Source organism: Chanos chanos, chromosome 1 (genome assembly GCF_902362185.1).
Source record: "Chanos chanos chromosome 1, fChaCha1.1, whole genome shotgun sequence".
In the NCBI taxonomy this organism is placed as follows: Eukaryota; Metazoa; Chordata; class Actinopteri; order Gonorynchiformes; family Chanidae; genus Chanos; species Chanos chanos.
This window is the reverse complement of record NC_044495.1, coordinates 27,787,439-27,802,571: the sequence shown is the minus strand read 5'-3', so window position 1 is coordinate 27,802,571 and position 15,133 is coordinate 27,787,439. Positions and strand designations below refer to the sequence as shown.

Here is a 15,133-nt window from a genome sequence, read left to right as displayed (position 1 = left end):
ACTTCAGACCCTGACATTGGTTTTGATATTAACACCATTCTTGAGGCTGTAGAGCTGGAACTGAAATATCACATCTAACAGCGGTCTTACAAAGTGCTACTGATATGACAGCTATTTTTGAATAACAAAGAGCAACCTCAGAATTACATAATCCTGGACTCACTGTGAATTGCCCAACTCAGACTCTTTATACTTTTAGTTTTGTTTTAAGATGCTCATGCTGTAAAAGATAAACAGTGAGGAAGAGGAGCAAGATGAATGTGAATAACAGAAAATAGCTCACTCTGACGTTTTAAATTAAAAAGCATTTTAAATTACAAAAGCAAGTGGATTACTTACTAATATTAGTAGGAATCATTCAAACATCATTTAATACTCAATTGCATAACCTTTGTTTTGCAACCAGTACTGGAACTGTTGCTGTATCGTAACTATTATTACTACATCAAGCAGGCAACTCAAGTTCAAATTTAAATTCAGACAATTCAAAGCATATTGTATGAAGTCCATGAAGTGGTGATTTGTGCTCTCTGCATCTTTTACATATAAATATTTTTACATTTTCAGTTATCGGTTTTATGGTTGCTCACTAAAGAATGGTCTGAAAATAACTAACAGGACAGTCTTATAAACTGTTAGAGTTATAAAACAATTTCAAAGAGTTAATAAAAACAATTTCATGAAATAATGAGCCATGCAATAAAATCACATATATGGAACAAATGGAATCTCTTGTTCTTTTGGGCTGGGTAAGATTGTGAGAGGTGATGTCAAAAGCAACTCTCTCAATGTTTCTGCTTAAGATAAAGTTCTGTTACAGCCCATTTCTTGTTGTTGCTCTGTCTTCCTCTCACCTTTTTCTTGTTGAGTGTACTTTGAGTGTATATTTCTGTTCACATAAATAAAAGTAAGGTAAACAGCTTGAGTACTTGTTGAAAAGTAAAAAGATAGAATGAGATATGAGGGCCTCTTCAAGTGGAATAATGTTCAAAATAATTATCTTTTATAGCATGTTTACAATGAAGCACAACTACAGTGCTCACTGTTGCTGATGATTTAGAAAGAGTTCTTTAGAGAGAGAGTGATGCAGTCACCGTTCTTTATTCTGTGATAGTTTTAGAGTCACAGGGTTTTTAGACAAAATTTTCCTGTTCTTAGCATTTTCAGTGTAGCACAGTGCTCTGTACTGAAACTTGGTCTCTAAGATTGAATTCAAACCACAGATGTGATTGGGGTCCAATGGATACTGAACAAATGTTAACAAAACACCTGGTTGCTTGTTTGTTGTTTGCTTTTTGTTTTGTTTTGTTTTTTGTTTTTTTTCCAAATGTTGTGTCATGTATGTAGAGCTGTAGAGCTGGAACTGAAATATCACATCTAACAGCGGTCTTACAAAGTGCTACTGATATGACAGCTATTTTTGAATAACAAAGAGCAACCTCAGAATTACATAATCCTGGACTCACTGTGAATTGCCCAACTCAGACTCTTTATACTTTTAGTTTTGTTTTAAGATGCTCATGCTGTAAAAGATAAACAGTGAGGAAGAGGAACAAGATGAGTGTGAATCACAAAAAATAGTCACTCTGACGTTTTAAATTACAAAAGCAAACAGACTGCTTCCTGATATGAGTAAGAATCATTAAAAAAAACCATGTAATACTCAATTGCATAACCTGTGTTTCGCAACCAGTACTGGTACTGTTGCTGTATCGTAACTTTTATTACTACATCAAGCGGGCAATTCAAGTTCAAATTTAAATTCAGACAATTCAAAGCATATTGTATGAAGTCCATGAAGTGGTGATTTGTGCTCTCTGCATCTTTTACATACAAATATTTTTACATTTTGAGTTATCGGTTTGAAGGTTGCTTGCTAAAGAATGGTCTGAAAATAACTAACAGGACGGTCTTATAAACTGTTCTTGTTCTTGTTCTTGTTTACTTAAATAAAAGTGAGGTAAACAGCTTGAATACTTGTTGGAAAAAAAGTAGAAAAAGACAGAATGAAACATGACCAGCCACTTCATGTGCAAAGTAAAATTTAATAATGTTCAAAATAATTTGTCATTTGCAGCATGTTTACAATGAAGCACAACTACAGTGGTCACTATGCTGTTGGTTATGCTCAGACAGTTCTTTAGAGAGAGAGTGATGCAGTCACCGTTCTGTATTCTGTGATAGTTTTAGAGTCACAGAGTTTTTAATTGAAAGCAGCAAAGACTAATACCCGATCAAGAGAAGCTGTTTGAATGTTTTTATTATGTTTTGAAACCTATTTTTTTATATGCTCCATTCGAAGAGTCCATCTTAATTTAGTTGTATGATAGTTCAATGACATTACAGGTCATGGGCCTACCAGTGTTGTATTGTACACCATGGAACACCTAACAAGTTTGTGTGGTTATCAAAATGTAGGCTATGTATTTCATATAGGCTGTCCGATAGAAAATTAAAGTGAGGAAGGGAGGCAGGCTTCAGTACCCAGCCCCACCCATCCCACTGACTGTTATTAGTGTTTGAAAAGCCAAGCCATCAACTAACAACTGTGGTCAGGCAGATTCCTAAAAACAGCTATATTCGGACATTTGCGGGAGTTTGCAGGTCTGCATAACAAAGTTCAGTGGGTATCCCAGTACCTCCGGCAAGCAGCAGGTTTGGCAGAAGTTTACTTTGTCCGGATATGTACAGATACATCACTTTTCACGCAGTGTTGCCTGCCTACTTAACACAGGATGTAGTAATAATAGTTACGATATAGCAATAGTTCCAGTACTGGTTGCAAAACATTGGACAATCTCAGATATTGCCAATATCAGATTTGCCCAACTGAGAGAAACATTATAAGAACGGTTGTGTTTTAAGATGCTCACACTTGAAAAGACAAACAGCAAAGAAGAGCAAGATGAGGGGCATTTTGATTTGCATACTCTGTGTTCTGTGTTCAAGGTAAGCAACTGCTATCTGTACTCATAATGGTTAAAATTGATCTCAGAGTCTCCCCTCAATTATTTCTAAAACACTCAAAATACTTGTATTGTTGTTTGTTGTGTATTAAAATTTTCAGTCATCATTATAAGTCACTCAAGCATATTTGCATATGAATAAAAGAAATATACCAAATAAGATAATCCAGACATGTTGCTAGTAAAATAACAGTACATTTCCTGTGAACGTTAACAACTTTTTTGACTGCTTTAAAACATCAAGGTGAGATTTTGTAAGAAATGTGAGATGGTCATGGATCCACTTACAATGAACATCTATTTAGTAAACCGCATAATAAACGAAACATACTTAATTCAATTATTAATTGAGTGATACAGCTAGAGACTGTGTATGATGAATTATTCCAGCGTGGCTGTGAGGTCAGAGCTGGACGTCTATGAAGACCTGTGGGAGACGAACAAAGACATTGCAACGAGGACCCTCAATTCAGACTTCCTAAAGTTAATGCAGCATGGCAGCCTCAAGGCAGAGCGTTACATCAACTTTACCCTGCAAGACATCAACTATGTGCTGAAGGTGACTCAGATGTTGAAGACAATGAGTGAAAAGGTGAAGGTGCCTGAGGACCTGAGCAGCTTCCTGCAGGGCAGATACAAAAGCTATAAGAGCTTTGCAGACTCTCTCCTCAATCAATACTTTCTCAAGGTAAACATCTACAAAATTATCTGCGTTATTATTGTTATGATGTTTTTATCTATTCATACCTGATACAATATTGGAAAAAGAAAAAACACATTTGTTCAGTATCCATTGGACCCCAGTCACATCTGTGGTTTGAACTCAATCTTAGAGAGCAAGTTTTAGTACAGAGCACTGTGCTACACTGAAAATGTGCAGAACAGGAAAATTTGTTTTAAACAAGACTCCATAAACCAGCTATACAATAATCTATACGTATCCCCATTAAGAAATATCCAGAAAGCTCATTATGAATGTTGTTTGAATCGTCTGTCTCATCACTGATCCTGATTTCCCCAGGATGTGCCAGCCATCAAGCCCACTCCAGCCATGGCACAGTACCTGTCTGATTACAGAAACACAATGAAAAAGGATCCTATTTACTTTGCTGTGGCCCTCCTGCCCTGCTCTCGGCTTTGGGTTTGGCTGGCCCAAAAAGCAGCCATAGAGCCTAACAACGCATATTACAACTGGAAAAAGGACAACATGTATGGTCACCCTGAGAAGCACTATAAAGCCCTGCTGAACAAGTACCTAGACACACCTGAGAAAGTGACAGAAGCCAACAAGATCTTCCGTAGGCAGATGCGAAATGAGTATAACTTCTTTGCCTCTTCATGAGCCTCAGTCAACAGAGAGTCAGAGAAAGTGGTAGAAAATACAAAGGGCCCTTTTCCGAATTCTAACTTTGTCATGCATGTGCTTTGTGATTCTTGGTAGCATAAAATCTTGCACTTCTCTTGATCACTCTCTCTCTAAAGAACTGTCTGAGCATAACCAACAGCATAGTGACCACTGTAGTTGGCTTCATTGTAACTATGCTGTAAATTATTTTGAACATTATTCAGGGATAAAAATGAAAAAATAATTAAGCACATACAAATGTAAAAGTACTATGTGTGATCACATACGCACATAATTAAATTTTACTTTGCACACGAAGTGGCTGGTCATGTTTCATTCTGTCTTTTTCTATTTTTTTTTACAACAAGTACTCAAGTTATTTACCTCACTTTTATTTAAGTGAGCAGAAATATACACTCCAAATATACAAGAAAAAGGTGAGAGGATGACGGAGCAACAACAAAAAATGAGCCTTAACAGAACTTTATCTTAAGCAGAAACATTGAGAGAGTTGCCTGACAAGACATTAGCCCACAGTGTAGGTGGATGAGAGAGGCACTGACCATTAGATGATTGTGTATTGAAAAGTTGACCGGTTTCATAGGCTGTTGTTTGTGCTGAGAAAGTGGATCAGTGATATCAGTGATATGTGCTTTCAACATCACCTCTCACAATCTTACCCAGCCCAAAAGAGCAAGAGATGCCATTTCCATTTTATTGCATGGCTCATTATTTCATGAAATTGTTTTATGGAGTAACTCTAACAGTCACATCTGTGGTTTGAACTCAATCTTAGAGACCAAGTTTCAGTACAGAGCACTGTGCTACACTGAAAATGCACAGAACAGGAAAATTTCATGTAAAAACCCTGTGACTCTAAAACTATCACAGAACACAGAACAGTGACTGCATCACTCTCCCTCTAAAGAACTGTCTGATCATAACCAACAGCATAGTGAGCACTGTAGTTGTGCTTCATTTTAAACATGCTGTAAATTATAAATTATTTTGAACATTATTCCACTTGAAGAGGCCCTCAAATCTCATTCTATCTTTTTACTTTTCAACAACAAGTACTCAAGCTGTTTACTTCAAAATATTTGTATGTAAAAGATTCAGAGAGCACAAATCACCACTTCATGGACTTCATATAATATGCTTTGATTTGTCTGAATTTAAATTTGAACTTGAATTGCCCGCTTGATGTCTTAATAATAGTTACGATACAGCAACAGTTCCAGTACTGGTTGTTAAACAAAGGTTATGCTATTGAGTATTACATTTTTTTGAATGATTCTTACTCATATCAGTAAGCAATCTGGTTGCTTTTGTAATTTAAAATGCTTTTGTAATTTAAAACATCAGAGAGTGCTATTTTTTTGTGATTCAAACCCATCTTGATCCTCTTCTTCACTGTTTGTCTTTTACAGCATGAGCATCTTAAAACACAACTATAAAGTATAAAGAGTCTGAGTTGGGCAATTCACAGTGAGTCCAGGATTCTGAAAGTCCGGGGTTTCTCTTTGTCGTTAAAAATGAAGCAACAGTAAGATAATATCTGATAGGACGCATTGTGAATTGCCCATTTTAGATCCTTTATATGAACAGTTGTGTTTTAAGATGGTCACACTTGAAAAGACAAACAGCGAAGAAGAGGAGCAAGATGAGGGGCATTTTGATTTGCATACTCTGTGTTCTATGTTCAAGGTAAGCAACTGCCATCTGTACTCATAATGGTTAAAATTGATCTCAGAGTCTCCCCTCAATTATTTCTAAAACACTCAAAATGCTTGTGTTGTTGTGTGCTGTGTATTAAATTTTTCAGTCATCATTATAAGTTACTCAAGCATATTCGCATATGAATAAAAGAAATATACCAAATAAGATAATCCAGACATGTTGCTAGTAAAATAACAGTACATTTCCTGTGAACGTTAACAACTTTTTTGACTGCTTTAAAACATCAAGGTGAGATTTTGTAAGAAATGTGAGGTGATCATGGATCTACTTAAAATGAACATCTATTTAGTAAACCGCATAATAAACGAAACATACTTGATTAAATTATTAATTGAGTGATACAGCTAGAGACTGTGTATGATGAATTATTCCAGCGTGGCTGTGAGGTCAGAGCTGGACGTCTATGAAGACCTGTGGGAGACGAACAAAGACATTGCAACGAGGACCCTCAATTCAGACTTCCTAAAGTTAATGCAGCATGGCAGCCTCAAGGCAGAGCGTTACATCAACTTTACCCTGCAAGACATCAACTATGTGCTGAAGGTGACTCAGATGTTGAAGACAATGAGTGAAAAGGTGAAGGTGCCTGAGGACCTGAGCAGCTTCCTGCAGGGCAGATACAAAAGCTATAAGAGCTTTGCAGACTCTCTCCTCAATCAATACTTTCTCAAGGTAAACATCTACAAAATTAATAATATCATTATTATTATCATGTTTTCATCTTTATATACCTTACACAACATTTGGGGAAAAAACCAAAATCAACCAGGTGTTTTTTTCACATTTGTTCAGTATACATTGGGCCCCATTAAGAAATATCCAGAAAGCTCATTATGAATGTTGTTTGAATCGTCTGTCTCATCACTGATCCTGATTTCCCCAGGATGTGCCAGCCATCAAGCCCACTCCAGCCATGGCACAGTACCTGTCTGATTACAGAAACACAATGAAAAAGGATCCTATTTACTTTGCTGTGGCCCTCCTGCCCTGCTCTCGGCTTTGGGTTTGGCTGGCCCAAAAAGCAGCCATAGAGCCTAACAACGCATATTACAGCTGGAAAAAGGACAACATGTATGGTCACCCTGAGAAGCACTATAAAGCCCTGCTGAACAAGTACCTAGACACACATGAGAAAGTGACAGAAGCCAACAAGATCTTCCGTAAGCAGATGGGAAATGAGTATAACTTCTTTGCCTCTTCATGAGCCTCAGTCAACAGAGAGTCAGAGAAAGTGGTAGAAAATACAAAGGGCCATTTTCCAAATTCTAACTTTGTCATGCGTGTGCTTTGTGATTCTTGGTAGCATAAAATCTTGCTTCTCTTGATCGGGTATTAGTCTGTGCTTCTTTCATTTAAAAAGTCAATGACTCAAACTGTCACAAAAGACAATGCTATCTGTATGACTCTCTGAGGAACTCTTTCTAAATTTTAAGCATAGTGACCACTGTAGTTGTGCTTCATAGTAAACATGCTGTAAATGACAAATTATTTTGGACATTATTGAGGATAAAAATAAAAAAATAAACACATACAAATGTAAAAGTACTGTGAGATCACATATGCACATAATTAAATTTTGCTTTGCACATGAAGTGGGTGGTCATGTTTCATTCTGTCTTTTTCTACAACAACTACTCAAGTTATTTACCTCACTTTTATTTAGGTGAGCAGAAATATACTCTCCAAATAAACAAGAAAAAGGTGAGAGGATGACCCAGCAACAAAAAAATGAGCCTTAACAGAACAGAACTCTCATCCACCTAGCCCACAGTGTAGGTGGATGAGAGGGGCACTGACTATTAGATGATTGTGTATTGAAAAACTGACCGAGTTCACAAGCTGTTGTTTGGGCTGAAACAGCTGATTGGTGATATGCGCTTTCAACATCACCTCTCACAGACTTACCCAGCCCAAAAGGACAAGAGATTCCATTTATGTTGTATTCACTGTGATTTTTGTCTTTAAAAAATTGACTAACATACATCAATGAATATATACACCATATTCAACTTTTCAATCTTCTGTAAAATGTACAAAGAGTAATTGTGCCTTAAAAGTTGCACAAAGACATCATGTTCAGTTTTTTACACTATATGATTAGGGTCAGCCTTTAGCCATTTAGAGATCCATTATAACAGACTGTCACAGCAGAGTGGTGCAGGAACCAAGCACAAGACACAAAGATGGTGGTGACAAAAAAGGAGGACTTTACTTACAAAATGAAGATAAATAAACACATGCAAACAGGAACAAAAGCCAGTGACCAAAAAGGTGCAGCCTAACAGCGTTAACACAAACACAAACAACAATAGACAATGGACAGGGCAAACACAAGGGCTTAAATACAGGACGAGAACTAACCAGGGCAAATATGATTGGATGAAATTAACAAGCAAACAGGATCAGGTGAGGGATGGAAACACACACGGAACAGGAGCGTAAGACATTTCAAAATAAGAGTCCAAAAAATGAGGTGCAGGCTGTGACACAGACACTTTGACACTCTTGTGTTCGATTTTTATCTATACACTGAGAAACTATTTCTGTGAATGTATTATGTGCTAAACTATTCTAATTTTTTTTCCTTTTCATCTTATTTTAAATAATATTCAGTTGGACTTTCATGGTGTGCTAAAACAATTCTAAGATAATTTCTACATATACACCATAAATACATTTTGTGTCTGGTCTCAGTTATTGTATTCTGGTTCCAGTAACTATAGGCCAGTAGCCATGACATTAGTGGTATTGAAAATCTAGGCATTGGCCTACCTCAGGCATTGGCCTACCTCAAAACAGCCACAGACCTCAGGCGTTGGCCTACCTCAAAACAGCCACAGACCTCACCCTCTACTCTCCCACCCTGTTGAGGATGACATCAAACATTTTGTTCGTGGACTCAGTTCTGCTTTCAACACAATCATAGTGGAACTGCTCCATGACCAGCTCTTTCAGCACACTATACACCCCTATACCTGTAAGGCAGTGATGCACAACTCCAGTCCTGAGGGCCCACTGTCCTTTGTTTTAAATTATCACAGTCAGTTGAGCTAATCAAGGGCTTGATGATCAACCGATCAATGGAATTAGGTGTGTCCGTCCTGAGTTAAAACAAAGACAAGCAGGACAGTGGTCCCCCAGGACCGGACTTGAGAATCACTGCTGTAAGGGGATCTCCCACTTCTTGACAAACAGGAAGTAGTATGTATGTTTGGGCCCAGCCTGTGCGACCGTTGGCACTGGAGCACCGCAAGGCTGTGTGCTCTCTGCCCTGCTGTTCTCACTGAACACAAATGACTCCTCCTCCAATGATCCACCAATCAAAGTGTTGACATTTTCAGATGACATGGCCACAGTGAGCCTCACCTCCAATAGCAATGAGTCCATCTGCAAGAGAGAGGTGTCTCATCTAGTGTTGTGAATGTGCATGACAACCTGCATCTCAGTACGCTCAAAGCGGTGGAAATGAAGATGGACATTTGTAAGCAACCACCTCTGTGCCTTCCCCTCCGGGGAAAACCATCTCCAACACACTGAAATGGGACAGTAACATTTCCCCAATTGTCAGGAAGGCTGTTCTTGCTGAGGAAGCTAAGGAGACTCAACATATTTCAGCCTATCTGAATCAATTTCTACTCTGCCACCACCTCCATCTCTGTTTGGTTCCCTTTTGCCTCCACTCTCTCCAGGCCTAGGGTGTCAAATGTTGTCTGCTTTGCGTCACTGGCTGTCAGCTCCCCTCCATCTAGGACATGTACTTATGAAGAGTGAACAAGACAGCTAGGAGGGTCTGCACAGACCCCACCCATCCTGGTTACCACCTGTTCCCCATGCTGCCATCTCAGGGTACAAGGTAATTGCCGGTCACACCTCACGCCATCCGCACAGCTTCTTCCTCGAAGCTATCCATTTCCTGAATGAGCACATATAATACACCTGTCTCTCGTGACAAAACTCCTCCCCACAAACCTCCAAGATATCTACATCTCCTGCACTTTATTACTATATTATAGCTCATTTGCACATTGTCAGTTTACTCAGTTAGTTACATGCTGCTGGTTTCTGTTATGGTGTCTATCCACTATCCACCTCACAGTTAACTGCACCTGTCAGTATCTATCAGTTTGCTGTCTATCTGGTAGTCTGTGTATGTATGTGTGGCAACAGCTGATTGCACTAATGCCAAGCCTGAGTCATCTGTAACATTTTTCAGTGTTGGTTGGTTGGTTGCTGACTGTTACCACACCATGGTCCAAAAGAAATTCCCAGTATATATATCATACTTGGCAATATAGTTTTTGCAATTCTGAATTGGTTGTTTTAATATACATCAGATATTTCCTTTTGATCTAAGAGAGGATAAATGAAAGAAAAAATAGGATGGGGATCATGAAAAATAAATAGCACAGTTCTTTTAATTTTAAATGCCATGAATAAGCTCTGCACAGAAACACTGTCTAGATGCTATCAGCTTACGTTCTCTGCAGCAAACATAGATGCCTTCATCCACCACCAAATGTGTGCATCTGAGCTAGCACAGAAATAGAGAAGGACATTCTAAATGGACAGTTTAGTTATGGGAACTGCTATCTTGTTCCTTGCATAAAAGCAAGACATTTTGTTCCTATTTAGACACTGACATCCTGCTTAGATACGAACAGCTTGTTCGTGGTGGTGTTTAACGCAGCCCGTCAATGGCACTGAGACAAGGACGCTACCGCTGCGGCCAGTATTGTGTTACAGAGAAATTTGACAGCAGAGGGCGCCATTAAACGTGATTTTAATAAGGATGCAGTGATTATGGGTGTCGCTGTTTGACCGTTTACAGACAAGGCAAAAAAAATTAGTAAGACCGTTTTCCTCTTCCTTCGATGTCACCCTAGGCGGAGGCGTTAGCCTACGGACAGGCACCCAGAGCACCACTCCCGGTTAAGCCATAGTCACCATCCGTTTGGACAAAACACCGTACACGAGCGAAAGCACAAAACGATCTTCACATCCATTGTTTGAACAGGAGGGAAGCTGGAATAAAATATCCTTCTCAGAGGTATATTTGTCGAGGCAAAAGGTGGTCAAACGACAAGCAGCAAGTACGCAGGCGAGTCGTGTTTGCGCTGAGTGGAAAGACGGCATCCGGCCTCAGAGAAGTCGCCGAGGGCTGGGACTCGGGTCCAAACAACGTTTATCGTTTCTGGTATGAACTTAAGTTTTAATTCATTTAGGGCACAAATGTGTAGTAGGACATTTTCGTTTGAGAAACGAGCAAAACATAGCAGAAACACATGGATGTTCTATGGTGTTAACGACAGTTGTGAAAGCTTCACATTCAGTTTAGGGAATCATTCTGTAACTTAGCTTAGCTAGCAAACAACGATGATGCTGTTTTTCGATGAATTAAGCTTCATTAGAGAGCACATTTTCAAACTAGCTGTCCATTTTACCCTAACGTAGTGCCCCTATAATGTCCGATTTTGCGGAAACGCTGGTCTGCCTTTTGTTGCGGTTTGTTTACTCGTGAATAGTGGATTACAAACTGATGGTGGCAATTGTGCTAGTGAAGTTTCGGCTGCTAAACCAGTTGGATTCCATCACAATCTGACACATTAAAGAACGTAATATTGATAATAATCGGGTGTTGCAAAATAAGCAATTGAATGCATGTGGACGAAAAATATAAAGCACCGCAAAACAATAACATGTGGTATGCATGTGTCGGAAATGCTGGGTTAATTGAAATGACTGATTAGGTCAAAAGCGCAGCGTAGCGACTCCTGCAACTTGTAATTTTGTTCTACTAGTTCCACTTTGTTGTGCAGTGCGTTACAATTACAGTCATGTCAGTACATTGAGTTGTAACTAAAAGTCTGATTGTATTTAGATCATGGTATATGCTGATATTTATCAATCCCAGTCTAAGTAATATTAGTCATATTATAGTGTCCAGTGCATGGTAAATGATACTGCTTATTTAGTCATCTTTCCTTGGTTGATGTGACCATTATCCACTCATAAAGTACCATCAGAATGTGTGTGAATGGCAAAACTGTATGTAAATCGCTTCTCACTTACCACATCTTTTGAAAGCACAGTGCTGTATTTGGGCAGACTGCTGAACAGTGGACTTTTTACGTGTGTTGTTCCTTTCATGTAATTGGATGTATTTGAATGGATTTGTTGTTGTGAGTTGTTGTTGTTGTTATTATTGCTGTATCCTTCCCATGTTTAACAGGGGTACTGCTGTTTGTGTGTGCCTGCTGGCCCATGGTGTCTTTGGGCTGGTGTCCAGTGCAGTGGTGTGCCAAAGCTGCTCCTCATGTCTCACTCAGGTCCTCTTCATATGGAAATGAGTGTGTTCACTGCCCTGGCAGTCTGCCCATGAAGGCTTGTCCACATGAGGGCCTGAGTTTCTCTCACTCTCTCAAGCATACTACGATTAAAGTGTGACCCACATGGCACTGGTTGTGTATGTGTGTGTGTGTATCATAACAGAAGGTTGATCCTGAGCTGGCTTATTAGAATTATTTGTATGAGTTTGTGTTTTAACCTTTTGTTCCTGTAGAATAGAATGTTACCTGTGTGTGACAGTCAAGAACAGCAGAACAATAGCTTTAGACTGGCTAAAGGGCAGACTTGTGTGTGTGTGTGTGTGTGTGTGTGTGTAATGCTGTGGTAGAACAGTGTTACAGAGTTTTTGCAGCTTCAGTGGGTTTTGTACTTGACTCTGTTGTGGTCGATCCTGCTGATTTTGCATGGTTAAAGCAATACAATAAGCGTCTCTCTCTTTCACATTCTCTCTCTCTCTCTCTCTCTCTCTCTCTCTGTTTTCCACCCACCTTCTATCCTCTCTGGGGTTTCTTGTAAAGGTTACAATGCTGTGTCATAGAGAATATGAGTGTTGGGGAGAGAGAGAGAGACAGAGAGACAGAGATGAGATGTCTGTTATCAGAGATTAGCTAGAGAATGAAAAGGAGGAGGAATGATGAGAATGTTGTACTTCTGTTCCTTTTATGTTACAGATGGTTATAATTGAGCTTTCCTCTTTTTCCTGGGCAGATTATTATTATGTAATACTACTCAGTTTAATCCCCATAACACACTGATAGAGAGCGGGTGTATCCCAGGAGGACCTGGAACAGAGCGCACACGCTCGCTCACACTCTGTGCATGCTGAGATACGAGTGGAGTCAGGTAGTCAAGGGCATTGAATGGAAAGTTAATTTGTCACCTCTTTAGGGGCATAGCTCAAAAATGACCTACTGAGCCTGAGTATGCACAAATCCTCTCTCTCTCCCTCTCTCTCTCTCTCTCATATAAACATATAGTTTACTTGATTCATACACACACACATTCATATTCAGGCTGATTGTTCACAAATCCACTGCTTGTGTACACACAGTTGTCCACCTGATGCCACTGTTAAAATTTCTCTTGAGTGCTGCCTTGGTGTTTCACGTCCCAGCTTTTCTGAGGCTTTCCTGGGCCACTGACTGCTGCCCTACAGGATAGACTGCTGTTTATTATTTGCTGCAAACAGGGGAATAGCTAAAATATGTCATTAATTAAGTATCGGGTCCAATTGGATTAAATAGAGGGACAGAGACCGTGGAAAGCCCTAACAGACACGGGATAGAAATATGAAGTCATGTACAAAGTCTTTGTACAGACAAGGCGAAATTGAGTTATGTCAGGGAATTCCAATCTGCACTGTACATGCAGTGTTTGATATAAAAAAAATTAATTAACTAAAACAAAAAAGTTGTTTTGTGGTTCCAATGAAAAATCTTTCAGCCCCGTTGCTTTTTCACTGGTAAACGCTGGTATCTATCTGGTATGCCATTGCTAATAACAACAAGAATGTCTATTTCTCTCCCTCCCTCTCCCTCTTGCTCCCTCTCCCTCTCTGTCTCCTTTTCTCTCTCCCTCTCTCCCTCTCTCTCTCCCTCTCTCTCTCCCTATCGCTCTCTCTCTCTCTCTCTCTCTCTCTCTCTCTCTCTCTCTCCCTCTCTGTCTCTCTCCCTCTCTCTCCCTCTCTCTCTCCCTCTCTCTCTCCCTATCGCTCTCTCTCTCTCTCTCTCTCTCTCTCCCTCTCTCTCTCTCTCTCTCTCTCTCTCTCTCTCTCCCTCCCTCTCCCTCTTGCTCCCTCTCCCTCTCTGTCTCCTTTTCTCTCTCCCTCTCTCTCTCCCTATCTCTCTCCCTATCTCTCTCTCTCTCTCTCTCTCTCTCTCATGTTACATAAATGTAGGAGTACACACTCACTAAATGTCATCTTCCATCTTGAAGACTGTTATAGACTGGCTGCTGTTCCTGGCTCAGGGTTGGACACTGCTGGTTTCTCTTATGACAAAAATCAGGCTGTGCTCACTCTCCATGACTGCACGTCCAATTTTCACCCTTTCTCTACCTGTCCTCCTACCTCACACTCTTTTTGGAGCATTTGAGTGTTTTCCGTATTCAAGAGTAAGCGTAAAGAGTGACTGTTATTTGCTGCCCACTTCAGAGGAAGTGACACAACCACCTGTGAGTAGTGTGATCCAGCGCTGCTTAAACTCAGGGAACAGTGTGGGTTGGCCCATGTAAAAGGGAACGATGTATGTTGGCCTTCGCCATATGAAACACCAGAGCCCCTGGCTCCCTGCACAATAGAAGTTATTCCAGCCATGCCTGGAATGCACTCAGTTGTGTGCGTGTGCATGTGTGTGTGTGTGTGTGTGTGTGTGTGTGTGTGGTCACTATAGTTAAGCCACTCTCTCACTCCCTCTGCTATGCAGTGGATTAAAGTTGATCAAATGTTCAGCACTTCAGCACTCACATTGCTGGAGTCACAGTTGTGTGTGCTGATCCCTCCTCTCTCCTGTTGGAGCTTTTGAAGGGCTTCTTTGTGCAGTGCGGCCTGGAACCAGACTGCTCCTGTATTCCTCAGGCATGCTTGAGGAGACACACACACACACACACACTCTCTCTCTCTCTCAACTGTTGTACCATTCAGTACCCATCCCAATACACGCAGTCCACTACCATACCATTCAGTACCCATCCCAATACACACAGTCCACTACCGTACCATTCAGTACCCAGTCACACA

General features: G+C 40.0%; 3 protein-coding genes across 3 annotated transcripts in view; all 3 read left to right on the top strand.

Moving 5' to 3' along the window:
* Positions 1–2,865: 2,865 nt before the first annotated feature.
* On the top strand, positions 2,866–4,308 carry LOC115815876 (uncharacterized). The gene is made up of 3 exons (XM_030778882.1): positions 2,866–2,949; positions 3,331–3,654; positions 3,988–4,308. The coding sequence occupies exons 1-3, from the start codon at positions 2,866–2,868 to the stop codon at positions 4,306–4,308; spliced, it is 729 nt and encodes a 242-aa protein (XP_030634742.1).
* Positions 4,309–5,931: 1,623 nt separating this feature from the next.
* On the top strand, positions 5,932–7,255 carry LOC115815763 (uncharacterized). Its single transcript, XM_030778805.1, has 3 exons — positions 5,932–6,018; positions 6,400–6,723; positions 6,935–7,255. Exons 1-3 carry the CDS (start codon positions 5,932–5,934, stop codon positions 7,253–7,255), a joined length of 732 nt encoding a protein of 243 aa, XP_030634665.1.
* A 3,707-nt stretch (positions 7,256–10,962) lies between these two features.
* The window catches only part of cdk17 (cyclin dependent kinase 17), a 31,333-nt gene continuing 27,162 nt past the window's right edge, over positions 10,963–15,133 (top strand). The window contains exon 1 of the mRNA XM_030771250.1: positions 10,963–11,245. The gene's annotated coding sequence lies outside the window, so the exon portion shown is untranslated. The remainder of the gene's footprint in view (positions 11,246–15,133) is intronic.

Coding starts and splice junctions, on each gene's coding strand:
- LOC115815876 (XM_030778882.1), top strand. CDS start 2,866: ATGCTCACACTTGAAAAGACAAACAGCAAAGAAGAGCAAGATGAGGGG. Junction 2,950..3,330: donor CTCTGTGTTCTGTGTTCAAG/GTAAGCAACTGC, acceptor TGATACAGCTAG/AGACTGTGTATGATGAATTA. Junction 3,655..3,987: donor TCAATCAATACTTTCTCAAG/GTAAACATCTAC, acceptor TGATTTCCCCAG/GATGTGCCAGCCATCAAGCC.
- LOC115815763 (XM_030778805.1), top strand. CDS start 5,932: ATGGTCACACTTGAAAAGACAAACAGCGAAGAAGAGGAGCAAGATGAG. Junction 6,019..6,399: donor CTCTGTGTTCTATGTTCAAG/GTAAGCAACTGC, acceptor TGATACAGCTAG/AGACTGTGTATGATGAATTA. Junction 6,724..6,934: donor TCAATCAATACTTTCTCAAG/GTAAACATCTAC, acceptor TGATTTCCCCAG/GATGTGCCAGCCATCAAGCC.